The sequence below is a fragment of the Mobula hypostoma genome, chromosome 8, assembly GCF_963921235.1.
Source record: "Mobula hypostoma chromosome 8, sMobHyp1.1, whole genome shotgun sequence".
NCBI lineage: Eukaryota > Metazoa > Chordata > Chondrichthyes > Myliobatiformes > Myliobatidae > Mobula > Mobula hypostoma.
The window spans coordinates 141346862-141368655 of record NC_086104.1 but is presented as its reverse complement, the minus strand read 5'-3'; the positions used below and the strand labels follow the sequence as shown (position 1 = coordinate 141368655).

The 21794-nt window shown below is 41.0% G+C and overlaps 1 protein-coding gene across 7 annotated transcripts in view; it reads left to right on the top strand.

Annotated features, from left to right (window-relative positions):
• Nucleotides 1–21794, top strand: part of aak1b (AP2 associated kinase 1b) — a 151338-nt gene that overhangs the window by 25623 nt on the left and 103921 nt on the right. For all 7 annotated transcript variants that reach the window (XM_063056988.1, XM_063056987.1, XM_063056986.1 and 4 more), the window contains exons 2-5: nt 11718–11836; nt 14057–14165; nt 19133–19275; nt 20996–21117. In XM_063056988.1, the coding sequence (XP_062913058.1) occupies nt 11718–11836; nt 14057–14165; nt 19133–19275; nt 20996–21117 (493 nt within the window). The remainder of the gene's footprint in view (nt 1–11717; nt 11837–14056; nt 14166–19132; nt 19276–20995; nt 21118–21794) is intronic.

The following is a 21794-nucleotide window of genomic DNA, read 5'->3' as shown; positions in this document are numbered from 1 at the left end:
AACTATATAGTTCCAGTAATATCTATAAACGGTAAATCATTTAATCGTATCTGGTGTAGTGTCTGTTATTTGGGCGGGGTGGGGTACCTCACACAGCATCCACACAAACTATTACCTCGTTTGGCAGGGCCGAGGGCTGTTTCCCTAGACGACAGCGAGCTGAGCAACCCTGAGGGTGGCCGGGGGGGGGGGGGGGCTACGTTGTTGTCTCATGTTTTTGTTATTAATTGCTATTTATTTATATTTGCATTTGCACAGTTTGTTGTCTTCTGCACCCTGGTTGATCTTTCATTGATCCTATTATAGTTCGTATTCTATAGATTTATTGAGTATGCCCACAGGAAAATGAATTTCAGGGTTGTGTATGGTGACATGTATGTACTGTACTTTGATAATGAAATTTACTTTGTACTTAGAACTTATTAGTCTCTTGCAAGCTAATCAGATCTAATCATATCCTCAGAAGCAGTAATAATTCTACATGTAGGTATCTACAAAATAGAGGATTTAAATTACTTGTAAAAACTAAATAAATCAAATTAAAGACACATGTTTATATGTCTTCCTTGGTAACAAATGCCCTGGTCTCTGTATATGAAAGTGACTCACTGTCCTTTATCTTAAAAGAAATCGCACTGGCATCCTGTTTACTAATAGAAATTCAGTGTATTAGGACTTGAAGTTCAATTAAATTTAACTGCTCTTGACCAGCCTAGTCATTTACATCCACCATAACCTTTACCCCTTTCAAGATGATGCTTCTGAATAAAGGCCTTTAACCTGAAACATTAGCTGTGTTTCATAATCTTTCCACAATCTTATCTCTCAAGTCATTGTGGCAAAGTGAAAAGACAAGCATTGAAGCGAGGGGGCAAGATGTGTAGACTAAAAAAATGTTTATTATAGGGTGGAGACCTAGCGTCTGTGGGTGAGATTGATGCTGTCAGCAGAACAAGTAGAATATATGGGGGTGAGAGAAAAACTGTTCTCATTTATGTAACCTGTTCTGCTAAGTATTCACTGCTTCGCCTTTTATTTCAGATTTCCAGCAACTGCTGGAATGTGTAGCAGTTAGTGCCACACTATTTCAGCTGGGGCGTCGGAGTTTGGAGTTCAACTCTGACATCAGCTGTAAGGAGTTTGTACATCTTCCGCATGAATGCGTGGGTTTCCTCCGGGTGCTCTGGTTTCTTCCCACAGTCCAAGATGTACCGGATAGTAGGTTAATTGGTCATTTTGAATTGTCCCATGATTAGGCTGGGGTTAAATTGGTCAGTTGCTGGCAGCGCAGCTCAAAGGGCTAGAAGGGCCTATTCTGCTTTGTATCTCTATATAAAATAAAATAAACACACTGCTGTGTTCTGCCTTTCACAGTTTTCAACATGACATTTTTTCTTGTCCTCATTCATCTCCCTCTCTTTATATTCATTTAGAATCCTATCATAGACCACACCTACAGTATTTTGTATCACCAGGGTAATCTTAAATTCCACTTCTGAAAGGCAGTCCCTTTGTTGCCACCACTCTCCTCTTCTCTTAGAATCATACAGTGCAGAAATGGCCACTTTGGCCCAATACATGTTAGCCAACTTAGATGCTAGTCAATGCTAATTCCACTTGTCTGCTGTACACCCATATTCATCTATGTCTTTGGTATCCAAGTACCTGTCTAAATGCCTTCCAAACACTAATTGTATCTAACTCTACCAGTTGCTCTGTAGCTCTTTCCAGCTAACTACCACCATCTGTGTGCAAAACTTACCACATTAAATTTCACCTTTTTCATTAAATGTGTGGCCTCTAGTTCTAGAGTCCCCTACCCTGAGACAAAGACAGGTTTTCCTTCTTTTTCACGATCCCCATAATTTTATAAACCTCTCTGAAGTTATTTCTCATTCACCTACATCCCAGTGACAATAACCCCAGCCTATTCAAACTCTCCTTCTAACTATAGCTTTTGTTCCAGACAACATCCTGGTGAATGTCTTCTGCACTGTTTCTATTGTTAGACCAGTACTGTTCACAAAACGCCAAATGTGGTCTAATCAATGTTTTGTACAGCTACAATATGATATCCCAACATATCAAAAAAATAGCTGGGATTCACTTTGTTTATTTGGGACAGTATGCTGCTTAATTGGGGCAGGATACTGTGCCGAATAGTTTCTAATTAGCATCAGTCGCATGCACTTGCATGGCCATTGGACAGTACACCATGCATCGGGCGAACAGTTTTTAAATAGTGTTAGTTTCCTGTGCTTGTGTTCAAAAAGCAGTGACTTTCGTCACTGACAGTTGGCAAGAAATAAGCAGTAAGACAACTCGGAATTGTCTTACTCTGTGCAATTTCAAGCATTCAGGCTTGAAAATGCCAGAAACAGCCGGGAGTGAAAATGAAATTATTTCACTACTTCAACAAGTTAGGAATTACAAAGAACTTGAAGGTACCGACAATCATCTGAATGTTGCAATAAAAATGAATATTTGAAGAATGCAATCATCAATAGCATTGTATGAAGGCAGTCTACTTTCTACATTAGGTGCTGTGCTGATTGTTAATTTACAGTCAATCAAAATAACATGCCTACACACGCTGGAGGAATTTCTCCGTCAATAACCATTAGAAACTAATACACAGTTTTATAATACTATGGTTGAATTGACAGTGTTCTAATTTGTTCTGCATTTCATTTAAATACATAATTTGTTACTCCGTTTGTATTTTTTAAAATAAGTGCCTATGAAAAGTATTCATTCTCCCCCCCCCCCACCCCTCACCGGAAGTTTTCATGTTTTATTGTTTTACAACATTGAATCACAGTGGAGTTTTATTTGGATTTTTAGTGCTGGAAATAGTTACATCCCGGCACGCGGGACAGCAGTATGGTCGCATTGTTCATTCCAGGGACCTGCTGCTTGCACTAATGCTGGCTGGTTTAGCGAGCAGAGCGGCGGACACCCCTGCTGAAATCTGGAGGAAAACACACAGAGGATGCAGAGGGGGATCACAAAGTCAAGGAAAGAGGACCGGGTCGAGACAACAGAGACTTATGGAGAAGAGGAATTTGGTGGGTAATAAAATGGACGAGTTCACAGCGCTAGCCAGGAGTCAGAGAACATTTTGGGAGTGCAGTGTTACGTGTTTCACTGGAACGGGGCTGCACAAGGACATACCCGATCAAAACTTCTCCATGGACGGCTTCCAGACCGTTCGGGCTGACTGAAAGTGCACTGACAGCGGTAAGCATAAAGGTGTTGGGTGCTTACTGTTCTGGTTAACAACGGATGGTGCAATCCGGGGCATATTACAATTGAGGAATGTGTTTGTAGACTGGATATTGAACTTTTTACTGTTAGACTTCGGCCACATTCCACTGAGATTCAACACTGGGCGGCACGGGAGGTTGTTCCTGCCTGTGGCCATCGAACTTGCAGCTCCTCCCGTGGAGGGTCAGACACCCTGAGCCAATAGACTGGTCCTGGACTTATCTCCATCTGGCATAGTTTGCATTTTGTTGTTTGATTGTTTGTGGTTTTTGTATAGCTATATTTATGCTCTATTCTTGGTTGGTGCGGCTGTAACGAAACCCTATTTCCCTCGGGATCAATAAAGTATATCTATCTATCTATCTAATTTGGCTTTTTTGGCACTGATCAGCAGAAAAAGACTCTTTCTTGTCAAAGTGAAAACAGATCTCAACAAAGTGATCTAAATTGATTACAAATATAAAACACAAAATAATTGATTGCATAAGTATTCACCTCCCTTTAATATGACACGCCAAGTCATCACTGGTGCAGCCAATTTGATTTGGAAGTCATAGAATTATTGAAATGGAGATATGTTTTTGGAGTCCTGTATGCTGTCAAGGTGTTTCAATTGATTGTAGTAAAAATACACCTGTATTTGGAAGGTCCAACTGATGGTGAGTCAGTATCTTGGCAAAAACTACACCACGAAGACAAAAGGACACTCCAAGCAACTACAGAAAGGCTATTGAAAAGCCAAATCAGGAGATGGATACAAGAAAAAGTCCAAGTCACTGAATATCCATTGGAATACAGTTAAAGTCAATCATCAAGAAATGGAAAGAATATGGCACAGCTGTAAATCTGCCAAAAACGGAATGACCGTGCAAGAAGGGGACTAGTAAGGGAAGCTACCAAGAGACCTATGACAACTCTGGAGGAGTCACAAGCTTCAGTGGCTGAGGTGGGAGAGACTGCGCATACAACAACTGTTGCCTAAGTGCTTCACCAGTCACAGCTTTATGGGAGATTGGTAAAGAGAAAGACACTGTTGAAAAAAACTGCAATGAAATCTCAGCTAGAGTTTGCCAGAAGGCATGTGGAAGACTCTGAAGTCAGTTGTAAGATGGTTCTCTGGTCTGATTAAACCAAAACTGAGCTTTTTGGACATCAGACTAAATGTTGTGTTTGGCGTAAGCCAAATATCGCACATCATTAAAAACACACCATCGCTACTGTGAAGCTTGCTAGTGGCTGCATTATGCTGTAGGGATGCTTCACTGCAGCAGGCACTGGAAGGCTTCTGAAGGAAGAGGGTAAAATGACTGCTGCAAAATACAGGGAAATCCTGGAGGAAAACCTGATGCAGTCTGCAAGAGAACTACGACGTGGGAGTTTTTCCAGCAAGACATTGCCCCAAGCATAAAGCCAAAGCAATACAGGAATGCCTTAAAAACAAAAATGTTAATGTCCTGGAGTGGCCAAGTCAGAGTCTGGACCTTAGTCCAATTGAGAATTTGTGGCTGGATGTGAAAAGGGCTGTTAACTCACAATCCCTATGCATTCAGACAGAGCTTAAGCAGTTTTGTAAATAAGAATGTGGAAAAGTTGCAGTGTCCAGATGTGCAAAGCTGATAGAGACCTAACCACGCAGAGTCAAGTCTGCAATTGCTGCCAAAAGTACATCTACTAAATACTGATTTGAAGTGGGTGAATACTTAATCAATTATTTTGTATTTTATATTTGTAATTAATTGAGATCACTTTGTAGAGATCTGTTTTTCCTTTCACACATGAGTCTTTTTCTGTTGATCTGTGTCAAAAAAGCCATATTAAATCCTGTGATTCAATATTGTGAAATAATAAAACATGAAACTTTCAATGGGGGTGAATACTTTTTATAGGCACTGTACCTTTTTAACTATTTCGATGAAACTTCGGCAAATTGGGGCAGCCATTTAATTGTCCCAAAATGTACTGGTTTTGACGTGTCCCAATTAACAGGAATCCACTGTGTCTATTATGTATATTATTATCATTTATAATATATTTTAATTATTGCACCTAACTGCTGCCACGGTGATAATAAACCTGATTCTGATTTTTATGCTGACATCAATGCTGCTCAGGCCTGTGCCATTTACTTTATAGCTTCTACCACATTTTAATTCTGTGATTTAAACCATGTTAAATTTCAGTGCTTTTTTTTAGTTCTGATGAAAGGACATTAATTTGAAATGTTAACCAGTTTCCCTTCACACTTGCTGTCTAACTTGCCACCTCCAGCTTTTTCTGCTTTATGTTGACCTTTAGAGCTGGAATTTCTCATCCAAAATTCAACCATGAGGAGAGGAAGAATTGATATCCAATCTTGTATTGATTTTTAAAACTTTCTTTTCAAAATCTCTTTTTATGATACATTGGTAGTTTTACTTTATACTCTATTGTTGCCAAACAATTGGTACTAGAATGTACAATCATCACAGCGATATTTGATTTTGCACTCCACACTTCCTGATTACAAATATTAAATATTAAAGATATTAAAAATAGTTTAAAATAGTAAATATTAAAAACTTAAATTTTAAATCATAAATAGAAAATAGAAAAATGGGAAGTAAGGTAGTGCAAAAAAAGACTGAGAGGCAGGTCCGGATATTTGGAGGGTACAGCCCTGATCTGGGTCAGGATCTGTTCAGCAGTCTTATCACAGTTGGAAAGAAGCTGTTCCCAAATCTGGCCGTACGAGTCTTCAAGCTCCTGAACCTTCTCCCGCAGGGAAGAGGGACGAAAAGTCTGTCGGCTGGGTGGGTCGTGTCCTTGATTATCCTGGCAGCACTGCTCCGACAGCGTGCGCTGTAAAGTGAGTCCACGGACGGAAGATTGGTTTGTGTGATGTGCTGCGCACTGTGTTCACGACCTTCTGCACTTGGTAATAAATTTCAAAAATATGAGCTGGAGCAGCCTGTCTGATTGTTTAGCTTTCCCAATCAGCAGAATCACGGTTGCCATATACCTGCATTCCTTAATTTCTTTACTCTCCAAACATCTCTCAGCAATTCTTAACGTCAAATATTCTCCATGTCTAAAGCATCTGGCAGTCTTTCTGGGATAAAGGATTCAGGTGAGCATAATCCAACAAGAAAATTTTCCCAAGTAAAAGGGCTTACCCGTTACTATTTGTCTATGACCCTTTCAAGTCTACTTTTCAGTCAAGTCCTGACAACTGTGCCTTTGGTTTTAAACAATGTGATTGAACACTATGTATTGCATAGTCTATGGGTGTGAAAATGAAAAGGTATTGCATGGTTTGTTGTAATTTTTTTAAAATTATGAATATAGTTTGTTTTCAAATAAACTCTTCTCGGGCCTCCAGCCCGGTACAGATATTGATTATAACCAATGTTTCAATAACAAACTCGGCCATCTTCATCAGGAATGATGCCTAGTCCGGTGGTATTTATACCTCCATCGCCCTTATCCAATCAGGTTTCCACTCTCCCACCTTGTTTACAGTCAAATTCCAGTTCATACTTAGAGCGACGGTAGTTTTGTGCCGTCGAACTCAATCCTACGGCCATTGCGAATAGTGTTCTGCTGCCACAGATTTCTCCAGGTAACCCAAATGGACACACCTCTTGTGCTCCTTGATGTGGGTTTCCACTGTACATCCCATCTGGCTGATATACGCTGCTGTGCACCCACAGGGAATCCTGTAAACTCCAGCTGACCTGAGTCCCAGGTCATCTTTGACCCACAAGCTGAGAAGAGTTTATTCGTCATATACACCCGGAAAGCACAAGATCCCTTTTCAAAGTTTGGTTTTTTTAAATAAAGTAATACTAGAGGAGAGGTGAGAGGATGCTGAACCTCTATTCAACCTGTTTATGGCCCATTTAAATCATGGTTACTAAGGAAAGCAGAGCTTGAACTTAATTTCAAGTGACCTTTTATCTGTTGAGGATTTAGGAGTGTTCCTCGTGGAGTTCCAGCATTCTGTGTCCTCCTGCCTTTGTCCTTTCATGACACTCTGCTTTTGCCTCCCAGCAGGGAGCTGTGCTTGGTTATTCACAGCAGCTTGTTGTGTGCCATTGCAAATTGCTGCCTGCTGTCAGTGCTGTCCTTGTGATTAATGTCGCGGCTTTGAATTTTACATCTGTGCCACTCCTGCCACCGATCCAGGCTACTGTTGGAAGCAGCATCTGTGTTGACTGATTTTAATCGAGGATCAATGCTGTCTACTGTAGTAGAAAATGTCCTTGAAAATAAACAAGAAAAAAAAGCTCAAGCCTATTCTCCTTCCAAACATTCAGATGTTAATTGTGTATGTCAGACCCTGTAATTATGCTCCATAGTGTAAAGAGGAAAGAAATAACTTGAAATTATAGCACCCATCATGATAAAAGCTGTAGTTATTTTTTCTTACAATGAGTTGTTACACTTGCAATGCAGAAAATATGCATACAGTGGCCATTTTATTAAGTTTGTCTTCACCTAATAAAGTGGCAACTGAGTGTCTGTCCATGGTCTTCTGCTGCTGTAGCCCATCCACTTCAAGGTTCGACATGATGTGCATCCAGAGATGCTCTTCTGCACATCACTGTTGTAATGTGTGCTTACTTGACTTACTGTCCCCTTCCTGTCAGCTTGAATCAGTCTGGCCATTCTCCTCTATCCTCTCTCCTTAATAAGGCGTTTTCACCTACAGAGCTGCCACTCACTGGATGTCTTTTTGTTTCTCACACCAGTGACTCGTGCATGAAAATCCCAGGAGATCAGCAGTTTCTGAGATACTCAAACCAGACGGTCTGGCACCAACAAGCATTGCATGGTCAAAGTCACTTTGATCACACTTCTTCCCCATTCTAATGTTTGTTCTGAACAACAATTGACCCTCTTGACCATGTCTGCATGCTTTTATGCATTGAGTTGCTGCCACATGATTGACTGAATAGATGTTGACAATAGCAAGCAGGTGTACACTGAGTGGCCACTGAGTGTAGATGACATGGACCCTAGCATAGTTTTGTATGTGACCATATATAAGTGAACAGTTCTTTTTCTACAGATTGGTAGGTAGCATTATAGTTTGTATTTATCATGAGTGGCTTTTGTTTCTGTCAGCAAAGCTTCCATGTGCTTGGTGTGTGATTTGTTTAGGATTCTTCTGGACACCTAGAATGGATGCAATTCGGTTGGGTCCTTCTCATTTGAAACAGCTTTGATTTATATAGCTCCTCTAACTCAGTGAAATGTTTTGGAAGCATTGCACAGGGCCAGTATCAAAGCCAATGTGATGTCAGGCTGCATTAGTCGAGGAGATAATTGGATAAATAACTGATGGGCGGGTTTAGGGAGGGCTGTCCAGAGTTTGGGTCAATGATGCCCACTTTGACCATGGAACAATTGTTGGTGCATAAATTTTCCATAAGACATAGGAGCAAAATTAGGCCGTTCAGCCCATCGAGTCCGCTCCACCATTCCACCATAGCTGATTTATTATCCATCTCAATCCCATTCTCCTGTGTTCTCCCCTTAACCTTTGACACTTTAGTAATCAATAAGCTAGCAGCCTCTGCTTTGAATATGCCCAGTGACTGGGCCTCCACACTCATCTGCAATGAATTCCACAGATTCACCACCTTCCGACTAAAGAAATTCCTCCTCATCTCTGTAACATATCATGTAAAGATTAGGAAACTTTGATCATACCTCTGCTATTTTTCAATCTGTTACAAGCAAGTGAAAAAGCTGGAGTTTTTGCTGTTTTCACAGTTGAACTATTAAATACAAAATAATTTGATATTAGAGTATCTAGGAAAATATTTCTAGCAAAATGGCTTGTTTGTTCCAGGAGTTTAATTTGCAGAAATCAGTAGGCCATCCAAGCAGATAATTACCTTTCTTTGCTTTTTAAACCATCCTCCTCCTCTTGTTATTTGAAAACTCCTTCGGTTTTCTGTTTTCTGTTTTTCCGACATATTCCCTGGGAAAGGTGATGGAATAGTAATATTATCACTGGATTAGTATTCTAGATACCCAGGGCAAAGTCCATAAGACATTGGAGCAGAAATAGGCCATTCAGCCCATTGAGTCTGTTTCACTAATCCATTATGGCTGATTTATTTTTCCTCTCGACCCCATTCTCCTGCCTTCTCCCATAACCTTTGACACCCTTTCTAATCAAGAACCTAGCAACCTCTGCTTGGAATATACCTAATAACGAGTGATAAATTTGAATTTGAATTCTGGAATTAGAAAGTTTAAAAATGACTCTGAAAATCATAATCATTTATTGCAATGTTCCATCTGTTTCACTTCTATTTGGTAGGGGAGAAAATCTGCTATCCTTATCTTTATGTGGTTTACACGTGACTCCAAGTTCATGTCAATGTGCGTGACTCTTAACTGCCCTCTGAAATGGCCGAGAAGGAAACAAAGAAATAAAACTGGGTGGATCATCTAGAATGACAATGGCAAAAGCTGCCGTGTCAGCCCTGTAAAGTCCTTGGGAGAGCTGCTTCACAAATGATTCAAGTAACACCCCATCATGACCATGCTTATGGAATTGTGCCTTCCATTCAACATCCCAGACACCACCATCTGTATCGTTGGATATGTCCTGTCCATCAGACAGACCCAACAGACGCTGCAACACGATGGTATACAGACTGAGGGGAAATTGCTCTGGGAGACCTCAGCATTGACACCAGATCCCATGAAATCTTATAGCACCAGCTTAAGCTTGGGCAAGGAGACCTACAGCTGATTATCATGTACTGCTACCTCCCCGAACCTTTGCCAGATTTATCAGTACCACTCCACATTGAACTCTGCTTGGATGAAGCACTAAGAGTGGTGAAGGAGCAGAATGTATCTGAATAACACACAAAATGCTGGAGGAACTCAGCAGGCCAGGCAGCATCTATGGAAAAAAGCACAGCCGACGCTTCAGCAGGATAGGGTCTCGGCTTGAAACATCGACTGTACTTTTTTCCGTAGATGCTGCCTGGCCTGCTGAGTTCCTCCAGCATTTTGTGTGTGTTGCTTGGATTGCCAGCATCTGCAGATTTTCTCTTGTTTACGAATGTATCTAGGTGGTGGATTTCAATGTCCAGTATTAAGGATGACTCAGTAGAGCCACTACTGACCGAGCTGGCCAAGTGTTAAAAGATATTGTCTCTAGATTGGGTTTGCTGCACTCTTCATTGGGCTGGAAAAGTGCAGCTTCAACACTACTTAAGGAAGCTGGACACCATACGTGATATAATAACTTCCTTGATATGCACCCCATCCACAATCATTCACTCACTCTACCATCTGACATAGCGTAGCAAGATGTTGCTCCATCTATAGATGTGCTGCACAAACTCACCAAAACTTCTTGGCATCTTCCGCACCCACGACCTGCACCAGAATAAAGGGATAATAGCAGCAAAATCTTGGGTGCACCACCACCTGGAAGCTGCCCTCCAAGCTACATACCACCCTGATTTAGAAAAACATTCCTTTCCTTTATCGTCGCTGGGTCAAAGTCCTGGAATTCCCTCCCTAACAACATTATGAGTATAAGCACTCTTCAGAAACCGCAGCATTTTAAGGCAGTGTACTATAGCATCAGCAAGGGCAACTAGGAATAGGCAGTTAAATGCTGGCTCAGTCTGTGAAGACCACAACCCTTGAATGAATATTATAAAAATCATGTCCAATTTCTACCTTCCTCCCTACCCCCTTCCCCACTTAACTTCTGAATCTGTTGCATCAATAATCTTTTCTAGTTCTTATAAAGAGTCATCAGTCAGAAATGTTCTCGGTCTCCTAGGTGCTTTTGTTTTTCTAAGATGTGTGTGTTTTTGGTTCTGGACAGCAGAAAATCAGATAATTCAGAATGCTGCCATTTCTGCATTCAACCTTGGTCTGTTTTGTGTGCATAATCTGGTTGTCTTCCAATGCCAATGAGACCCAGATGTTTTAAAATTACCCCAGGGAGTGCTGGCAGCAGTATAGAATATATTTTATTCCTGAGTGTTTAACCAGAAGCATTACTTGGTTGGTAAATTTTACTGGACTTTAGTCATCTACATAGAAGATGTTTCTCTCAGTTAGCCCGAAAGCACATGATCTACTATGAATCACTTTCAGGTTCAGTGATAGCTAAGTTAATGACGACAGTTGACAACTCAGAGTGTGAGGTCCCAGAAACAGCAAAGTAGAGAATGAGAAATTAATCTACTATTCTTATTTATATTTGATGAGGGATACTGTCTCAGAATAAAAAAGGGACAAGAGATTTTGAAAGAGCTGATCGATTAAATGTATTTATAATAATGCACCATTAAGGTAATGTGTGGAGGTGGAGATGTTGGAAGTGCAGCTGACAACTTGGCGAAACCTGCAGCAGATTCTGTATTTCACATGGTAGCTGTGTGAATTGTCTGACTAATATTCATGCTTATTTTTGTACACAGGTGGTTTTGCCATAGTATTTCTGGTGAAGACACACAATGGTGTGAAAAGTGCACTGAAAAGAATGTACGTTAACAATGAACATGACCTGCAGGTGTGCAAGAGAGAAATCCAGATAATGGTAGGTGGTAAATGTTCAAAGTGTATAATGATTGAAGTATGTCTACTATGTACAACCTTGAGATGCATCTCATTGCAGGTGGCCACAAAACAAAGTAATCCAATACAGCCCATTAAAAATGAAGACCATCAAGCACCCAATGTGCAAAATAATAAAAGAACAAATCATGCAACTAATAAAAAGTAAGCAAATAACATTCAGAAGTAAAGTTCATGAAAGTGAATTCACAGTCACAAAGCCTGTCACTGCAAATCCAGGAGCCCATAAGGTACAGGCCACAGCCTCAGTTCAGTGCAGAGACAAGTAAACCTTGATGAGCAGCAAGCTGAATGCCAGCCTGTCCCTCACCTCTGGTCCTGACATCCTGATCTTTTAGATCTGGCCCGTTACCTAAAGCAGCCAAGCCTCGGATCGTTTCTCGCTCTCAGACCGGGCCCTGCCACTTCGATACACTTTCAGGCCTGGGCTGTCCCGTCTTGATACAGCCTGTACCTGACCGATCCAATCTGGCCCAGCACTTAAATCGATCAGTGATTGGCTCGTTCTGTACTCTCAGGCATGGGCCCTGCCATCTTGTGTTTGCAGGCAGAAGAAAGGAATTACCAAGTGTTACATGCAATACAAGAACAGGTGATAATGTGTCCAATATTGACTCGTGATCATTATCATGAAATACTACCTCGCTTTCTGGCTGTCCACACATCCTGCTTTACTTGCTGAGAGCTTCAAACATTCTTTATTTGTATTTTCGTTTTACAGCATACTTTTGATATCTGCTGCTTTATACCACCTTTCAGAACACACAGTAACAAGTGTTTGAATAAGACACTAGGAACTGTCAACACACTTTTTTTAGGCTAGCAGTGACTTTGCAGTTTTTTAAAACTCTTCCTCCTCAAATTATTAGTGTGTGGGATAAGGCCAAAAGACCATAAGATATAGGAGCAGAATTAGGTCATTTGGCCCGTCAAGTCTGCTGCAGAATTTCATCATGCCTGATCCAATTTTCCTCTCAGCCCCAATCTGCCTCCTCCCTGTACCCTCTTCATGCCATCAGTCGCTCTTCATATGACCAGCCGTTCGATCCTGGAATCATTTTCATGAACCTCCTTTGAACCCTCCCTAGTTTCAGCACACCCTTTCTAAGATAAGGGGTCCAAACCTGCTTACAATACTCCAAGTGAGGCCTCACCAGTGCTTTATAAAGTTTCAACATTACATCCTTGCTTTTATATTCCAGTCCTCTTGAACTGAATGCTAACATCGCATTTGCTTCCTTACCACAGGCTCAACCTGCAAATTAACCTTAAGGGTCCCTTTGCATCTCAGTTTTTTGTATTTTTTCTCCACTTAGAAAATAGTTAACCCTTTTATTTCTTCTACCAAAGTGCATGACCGTACACTTCCCGACAATTTATTCCATCTGCTATTTCAATGCCCATTCTCCTAATCTGTCCAAGTCCTTCTGTAGCCTTTCTACTTCCTCAAAACTACCTCCCCCTATCTTCATATCGTCTGCAAAGTTTGCAATAAAGCCATCAACTCCATCATCTAAATCATTGATATGTAACGTAAAAAGAATTGGTCCCAACACAGATCCCTGTGCAATGCCACTAGTCACTGGCAGCCAGTCAGAATTCAGTCCTTTGCCCAGAATGAGAATGAAGATGCAGAATCTTGATGTTCTCTTTGCATCCCTTTGTCATGGTGTCCAGTTCATCATTTTTGATTTTCGGACCCAGCCTGAGATAGAATATAAAACATAATTACAGGACAGGACGAAGCCAAATGTGCCAAATCAAATAAATTGGTAATAATAAAATGTCAGCTAAGCTAATCCCTTGTGCTGACACAATATCTATACCCCTCCATTTTCCTCACGTTCATGTGCCGAATTAAATTTCTCTTAAAAGTCCCAAATATTGAAGTATCCTGGGTATGTTGTGGCCAAGCCCAGTGTAGTTGATAATGAAGCCTCGAGAAGCATATTTTGCCTGGTATGTTGCTTGATATTAGTTAGAAACTGGAGCTATGAACTATTTTGCATTTTTTCCCTTATCTGCAGCCTTAACCTGTAAACGTTGCTATTGCCCTGAGGTAGATTGGCAAAATTACAACAGTGATCTGTTGAATGGATGTTTGAATAATTGTTTGGACAGCCATGTGATGACAAGAAAAACAAGTGCTGATCCTGTGACAAAATCATTCTCTTTGTTACAGAGGGACCTGTCAGGGCACAAGAACATTGTTGGGTATATTGATTCCAGCACCACAGCTGTAGGTTCCGGAGAAGTGTGGGAAGTGCTGATCCTAATGGATTTTTGTCGAGGTGAGGTTTTTGTTTCCAGATCCCAGTGGATCCTGACCTAATGCAAATGCAGTTGATTATGATGTGATTTGTTATAGAGCTAGGAGTTAAATTAATAGTCCTCTTCACTTAAATTTCACCTGTACCTGTTAATGGGCTGTGGCGAATTATTCTACCATTCTGAAAAAGATAGTGGCAGAAATTCCTCGACTAAACTGGGTTGGTACTTTGCAGCTTTTTCAGACATGAGTGATTTTGTTTTGGTGAAATAAATTGTTGTCTTCATCTTTCCATCGCATTTGGAACACATTCTCAATTACCAAGTCAAAGGCTAATTTTTTATGTGGAATTTGACAGTGGTATTTTCGATTGTCTATTAGCAGACTGAAGCTGTATTAGTTACATGAATGCAGTGCCTCTTGAGGAAAAGAAAAGCTTAGAAACATTGTGCATGATCATATTCATTTAACTAGAAATATAGGTCATCTTTAAACTAAAGAGGATGTGGCAGTCATTCACAGCTGCTTATTCCAGTTTCATTTTGTTCTTTACTCATGTAGTCCCCATATGCTAGTCCACTGCCTTTACACGTGCACAGAAGTCATCCAGGGTATTCTTGAAGTTATAGCATTATGTAAAGCAAACAAGTCTTTTTTTCTCTCTCTTTTATCTATTGTGACCATTGGCAAATGTGTGGGCCTCCTTCCTCGGGCTGTACTCCATAGTATAAATGCCCTTGCTCTCAGTAGAATTAAATTGACTTGGTGTAAATTTAGGTCATTGAATGCATTATTGAACATACTGTTTGACAGTAGGATGAGGAATAAGACACCTTTTGTCTGATATACTTCTTAAATGAGACATGAGGTAAAGTAATAAGCTCCTATTAATCATACACATTTTAGTAATTTCTTCACTTCTGTCAAGCATGCATGAAGTATTGTAGGCAGCCGTTGATTCCAGGGGATCATGGGTTTGCACCTCTGGTGCACTGCGTCCTCTCCAGGGCACAAGCCTGGGCGGGAAGATTTGAAGAACCAGCTGTTGCCCATAGTGATAGTCATAGTCATACTTTATTGATCCCGGGGGAAATTGGTTTTCGTTACAGTTGCACCATAAATAATTAAATAGTAATAAAACCATAAATAATTAAATTGTAATATGTAAATTATGCCAGGAAATAAGTCCAGGACCAGCCTATTGGCTCAGGGTGTTTGACCCTCCAAGAGAGGACTTGTAAAGTTTGATAGCCACAGGCAGGAATGACTTCCTATGACGCTCTGTGTTGTATCTTGGTGGAATGAGTCTCTGGCTGAATGTACTCCTGTGCCCAATCAGTACATCATGATGGCATGCAACTTGGACAGCATCCTCTTTTCAGACACCACCGTCAGAGAGTCCAGTGCCATCCCCACAACATCACTGGCCTTACGAATGAGTTTGTTGATTTTGTTGGTGTCTGCTACCCTCAGCCTGCTGCCCCAGCACACAACAGCAAACATGATCACACTGGTCACCACAGACTCGTAGAACATCCTCAGCATTGTCCGACAGATGTTAAAGGACCTCAGTCTCCTCAGGAAATAGAGACGGCTCTGACCCTTCTTATAGACAGCCTCAGTGTTCTTTGACCAGTCCAGTTTATTGTCAATTCGTATTCCCAGGTACTTGTAATCCTCCACCATGTCCACGCTGACCCCCTGGATGGAAACAGGGCTCACCAGTGCCTTAGCTCTCCTCAGGTCTACCACCAGCTCCTTAGTCTTTTTCACATTAAGCTGCAGATAACTCTGCTCACACCATGTGACAGTGTTTCCTACCGTAGCCCTGTACTCAGTCTCATCTCCCCATGCAGCGGGTTCCCCCTCTCCACATCACTGATGTAGTCCAAGGGAAGGGCAAGCGCCAATACAGCTTCACACCAGTGTTGTCACAAAGATTGCCAGAGTGAAGTTGTAAACAACATCAAACTGCCTTAAGGACCCCGACTCCAGATTTCTTCTTCAGGGTTTAGTCTCGAAGCCTTTCCCATGGGTGGGTATGGCCGCAAGGCAGCAGAAGTTTAAAATCAGAGTTTTTCTTCTCCTAGGTGGGCTGACCAAGGCTGACAAGCCCCACCTGCCCGAAGCAACTGGTTTTGAGGTGCCAGTGGTCTGCCTTCTCTTGTCAGTAGAAACAGTTCCGCCGGGCCTAGTAGCTAAGCCAAGAGTTGGACTTGGTTGTCAGAGGCTGTTAGAGATGCATGTCATTTGGAGCACTTTATAGGTAGTGAGAGCTTATCCTCACTACCACCCCAGCTATGACAACCTTAGGAACCCTAATGAAGTATAGTAATGCAGTATTACACGTAAAAGCTTAAAAATTGCATTAATACAACCAAACTTGCACTTCCATTTTCATTCTCACCCTGGCAAGAGAAAAGGGGACAAATTAAGATATGCTTAATATTAATGCAACCTTGTGAATAAGATAGTTAAATTATAGCTTAGGTTGTGGATACAGAATTAGGAGGAAGATTCCATTTGGCTCCTCTTCAGTCAGCCACCCCTTGTGGAAAAGGACAAGTCCAGGTATCCTCCTTTAAAAATGTGGATCGTTATCTGTAAGTAAGTGATGCAAAATGTTCACTCCCCATCAAAGAAATGTTTTAGATCTGGTTATATTTATGTAATGGTATAAGTGCTGTATGTTTTCTGCTTTTTGTGTTGTTTGTGAATTAACAGTCTTGAACTATCACATTTTTAAGTCATCATGTTCTGAAGGACTGTAGTTCTTCCCACATTTTTTTTAAACCAATGCCGTCCTTCTGTGATTTCCTATATTATGATGAAACTAAACTTACTAAACTGATGGAAATGAAACATTCAGGCTCTCTCACACTTTTGAAACTAAACTTTTTGCCAATTTGTTCTCCTCTGTTGTCCCAGAAATACAGAAGTATTCATATTGTGGAGTGGAGCTGGAGGAGAGAAACCCAGGCAGCACCTGCGATATTAAAAAAAAAAGTTCCATGTGGATACGATATTTTGTCTTCTCTGTACCTGGGACAACGCAAGAGCAACTCCAAATAAATAAAAGATTTTTTTGAGTTTTACTGCACTCTATCACAGTAAAGAAATCATCATTCTGCCAATGCTTGGAGCTATTGGCAACGTGCCCACATTTGTAATGATATGAATTCACATGTTCAGTTCCCTTGGCACAGATTTGGGTCACACTTTGCAGCACCCGGACATTGGTAACTGACTGTGTGCAAAATTGTAGGCACTGTTATCCCGCTTGGGAGTGCAGCATGTTTGCGCTTCTTTCAAGCAATGGATCGTAATTACTGGTTTCCATGGCTACAACTGTCGATTCTGTGAAGATTGCAAAAACAAAGTAACACCAGAAATTCATTTGTTCTCCTTGCATTCTATACACAATAAAATCAGCATTTAAAAAAAAATATTTCTGGAACTTTTTCTTCTTCATCTCTTACTATGATTTTCATCTTTATTACCATAGGAAAGAGCAATGGAGGGAACTTTCAATATCTCTCCTCATGCTGTTTTGAATGCATTTGTGTGTGAACACCTAGGATGATGCATCTTAATGAACCTATCTACTTAAGTAGCTGGCTGAGCTCAATATATGGTAAACGAAGAGTACTGTTCTGTCTGTTCTTGGCACTTAATATAATGGGGCAGCCACCACCTGCAAGTTTCCCTCTATTTTAAACATTGGTTCTGACTTGGAAATGTACTCTGCTGCTTCTCTTAGCATTTGGGATATGTTTAAAAATGAGCGCGATTGCAATTCGTGATGAAAATAGTCATTATGGCAGTAGATTTATCGCAATGCATTATTGTCAATATTGCTGTGCTGAAAACCTAGCACAAACCCCTGCCTTTCTCCAGTATTACTGAAGCCGTGAATTGGCCATCGGTGTGAGGGCTGGTGCTGGGCAAGCTGGAACGAGCATCATAGCTGATCAGCGCTGAGGTGTGAGACTCACGGTTGTGCAATGGCCATTAGCCTGAGTGTGAGCAGGCTGGCGGCAAGCAGCATCTGCTCCATAGGTCAGCAGACTGGTGAGAGAGACCATAGGCTTGGATGTTCAGTACTTGGTGGAACCACTGCAAATCCTTTGTAAAGGATCACACTCTCTTTGTTGGACTAGCTGCAGCCCAGGGTTCACCTAGCAACCATACCACAGTCCTACTTTCACAATTAGCATCTCTGTACTAAGCTATGGGTGATTATTTGTCTTGGAAGTGCCTGTTTAAGAAAGGGTTTTACACCATTTCCCATAAACTAATACTTTCTTTATTTCAATTTGCTTATCATCTCATTTAACATTTAGATGTAAGCCAGCCTATCCTCGGATTAATTTTACAGAAGGGGTTAAATGCATCCAGGGAGGAGCTAGCTGAACACCAAAAGCTGAATTGAGCGGAATGTCTGGTAGATAAGAATAGTTCACAACAATATTGCAATGTTAATTCCAACCTGCTGTTCAGTGGAGGGTTGGCTTTGCCACAAACTAATGCTACCACGAAATAATTTCAACAACTTCATGGTCTTTGCTTTCACTTTACCTGTGCATTTTATACCTAATGCTCCATCAACCATAACTCCCTCCACAATCTTAGTATTTCCAAAGCTAATCAATGCAGCGTTATATTATGAGTGACGTCACGAACATAGACAAGGTATGTCATTAGGTACGTCAAAGCACATCCACTCCAGTTTTCATCCCTGGTCTCCAAACAGCACTTAGTAGGTCAAGAAATTCTGTGTAGCTTTTGATGTACTTAGAGATTGCTAGTTGCATTGATGTCTATACTTACCTTGAGAATGTGCTCCAGATTTATCTTTTTTTTTATTCTACACTCTGGCCTGTATCGTATATAAAGTTTTCTGTAGTTCTGTTTAAATATTTGTTTGCTTCAGCTCAGTTTTTGTGCTTTGAGAGACTGGGTTAAACTAACATACACCTCTTGTTGCAGGAGGTCAAGTGGTGAACCTGATGAACCAGCGGTTACAAACAGGATTCACTGAGAACGAAGTATTGCAGATATTTTGTGATACCTGTGAAGCAGTCGCAAGGTTGCATCAGTGCAAGACCCCCATCATCCACCGAGATCTAAAGGTGATCAGGTTGTCCGCTCTTCGTAGGAGGGTTCGGTAGAATATTCTGCAGAATATGCTATCTAAGGTGCCATGGTAGCATAGTGGTTAACGTGATGCTATTGCAGCTCTGGGTGTTCCAGAGCTTGGAGTTAATCCTGGCGGTGTCTCTAAGGAGTTTGTACATTTTCCCCATGAACCATGTGGGTTTCCTCTGGGTGCTCCTGTTGCTTCCCACGGTCCAAAGACCTACTGTTTGGTAGGCTAATTGGTCATTGTAAGTTGTCCAATGATTAGGCTAGTGTTAAATAGGTAGCTGCTGGGCAGCCCTGTTCCACGCTGTATCTCTAAATAAAACTTTGAAACTTTTAGCTAATCTTGTTAGTTTGTTATGTTCATGTTTGAAGAAAATTTGTGTGAGCATGCAAAACTCTTAAGGAAGGGAAAGATAATTTTGTATGTGCAACATTTTAAAAGAGTCAGTACAGTAAGTTTTTTTGTAGCTGTGAAACATTTAAGAAATGCATAGGCAGCAGTGTTAAACAGTGATATGCAACACTGCTTACTCTCCTCTGCTGCAGTGAATCCATTAAGTACTGTTCTGCCAGACAGCTTTTCTCTTTGTGGTTCCATAACTGAAAGACAGATATAAAATATTCTGTCATAACATGTGATGAGAGTTACTTTCCATGCTATCCTGTGTAAGAATTCACGAGTAAAAAGCCCTGCCCAATTTCCTCCATATATCCTCCCCACTCTAACCCCAGTGTATTGAAATCTGACTTCAAGGCCATGCATCGTTCTGTATACTACCTCTTTTCTGCCTAGAGTAGGGGTTTCCAGCAGTTTTTATGCCATAGACCCCGGGTTGGGAACCCCTGCAGTGATACAATGTGAGCCAAAAGCAGTACCTTTCTCTAGAAGGCCTTGGTTCTTCCCGTCTCACTGGTTTATTGTAAGCACAAAGTAGAGTCATGCCACGTAATGGACAAGTTTGTTTTTATGTTAATTGTCCATATTGATTTTTTTGAGTGTATGTATTTTTGGAAAAACTACATTTTGTAATAAATGAGTTGGCATTTGCAATGATTGCTGTAGACCTGGGTGGTTATAAACTTGAGCCCCTGTTCTAAGAGGGGTATGCAATTTCAATAAGTGGGGCTCAGAGAGTCATAAAATGGCTTCTATATCCTTGGGGTTTAGGAAGAGGACTTTTTTTGTTTTGTCTAGTTATTGACTTCAGTTTGGTAGGGTAATGGAGGTGATGGTTTCCTCAAATTTTTCCAACTTGAATCCTTCCCACTATCGTGACAAAGTACATAGGAGCACCATTCTCTACATGCTCCTCTCCAAGTCGCACATTGTGTTGGATGGTAATGTATTGCTGTTCCTTTATTTCTGGGTCTAATTCCTGTAATCCACAACCCAATATCATCAAACAGTATCTTCACCAGATGTACAGCAGTAGTTTTAGAAGGAGGTTCACCAGTACCTTGTGAGGAAGAGGAATAGGCAGTAAATTGTGACCTGTCCATTATGACCATTTCCCTTCAACTAATTTAAGAAAACACCATTGGTAACTGAAACTTCTGTAGCGAGACAGAGAACTGCATTGAGAAAGGCTGGGGTACATGACAAGTGGGGAGTATTAATGTGCCTAGTGTACTAAAAATGTATCCATGTTTATTCCAGGGAGTTAAAAATATTTCTCATTATTAGGTATTGGTGCTTTTTTTCTATAGGTTGAAAATATATTGCTTCATGACAAAGGGCACTATGTCCTCTGTGACTTTGGAAGTGCAACCAATAAATTCCAGAATCCACAGGTTGAAGGAGTCAGCATTGTAGAAGATGAAATTAAAAAGTAAGTGTCTGTTTTTCTGTTTTTGATAAAATGGTTGCCACTAATTGATATAAAATTGTATGAACAATATTTTTTTTATTCTTCCAAGCAATGTGGGCTCCTCAGGCTGAGGAAATTTTGGGTTCCTTATCCAAGAAAGGATGTGGTGGCATTGGAGAGGGTCCATGTTGCAAGGACGTGGCTAGTGCAGGACACAGGTGCTGAGGCAGGGTCGTTAGGCATTAGCACCACCATGAACGGGGAGCCGGTATCCAGGAGACGATGCGGAGCTTAGAACTAACAGTTCTCAGGAATCAGGAAACAAGGTTACTCTCACTAGAGTCGACCAACGAACTGACAGCTTATTGCTGTGGTCACAGGGTTTTTATCCTGCCGCTTCTGATGGGAAGCAGTTGCGTGAAGTTAGTGGAACCTGGGAATGATTGGAATCTAGATGAGGTGATTGAGGCCCAATTCTTGAGGCAATTGGCAAAGTGGGGGATTGCCAGAAGGGATCATGACAGTCCAAACGAGGTTCATGGGAATGATCCTGGGACTGGAAGGATTAATGTATGAGGAGTATTTGATGACTCTGGGCCTTTACATGCTGGAGTTTAGAAGAATGAGGTGGGATCTCCTTGAAACCTATGGAATATTGAAAGGCCAAGATAGCGTGGAAGTAGAGAGGATGTTTCCTA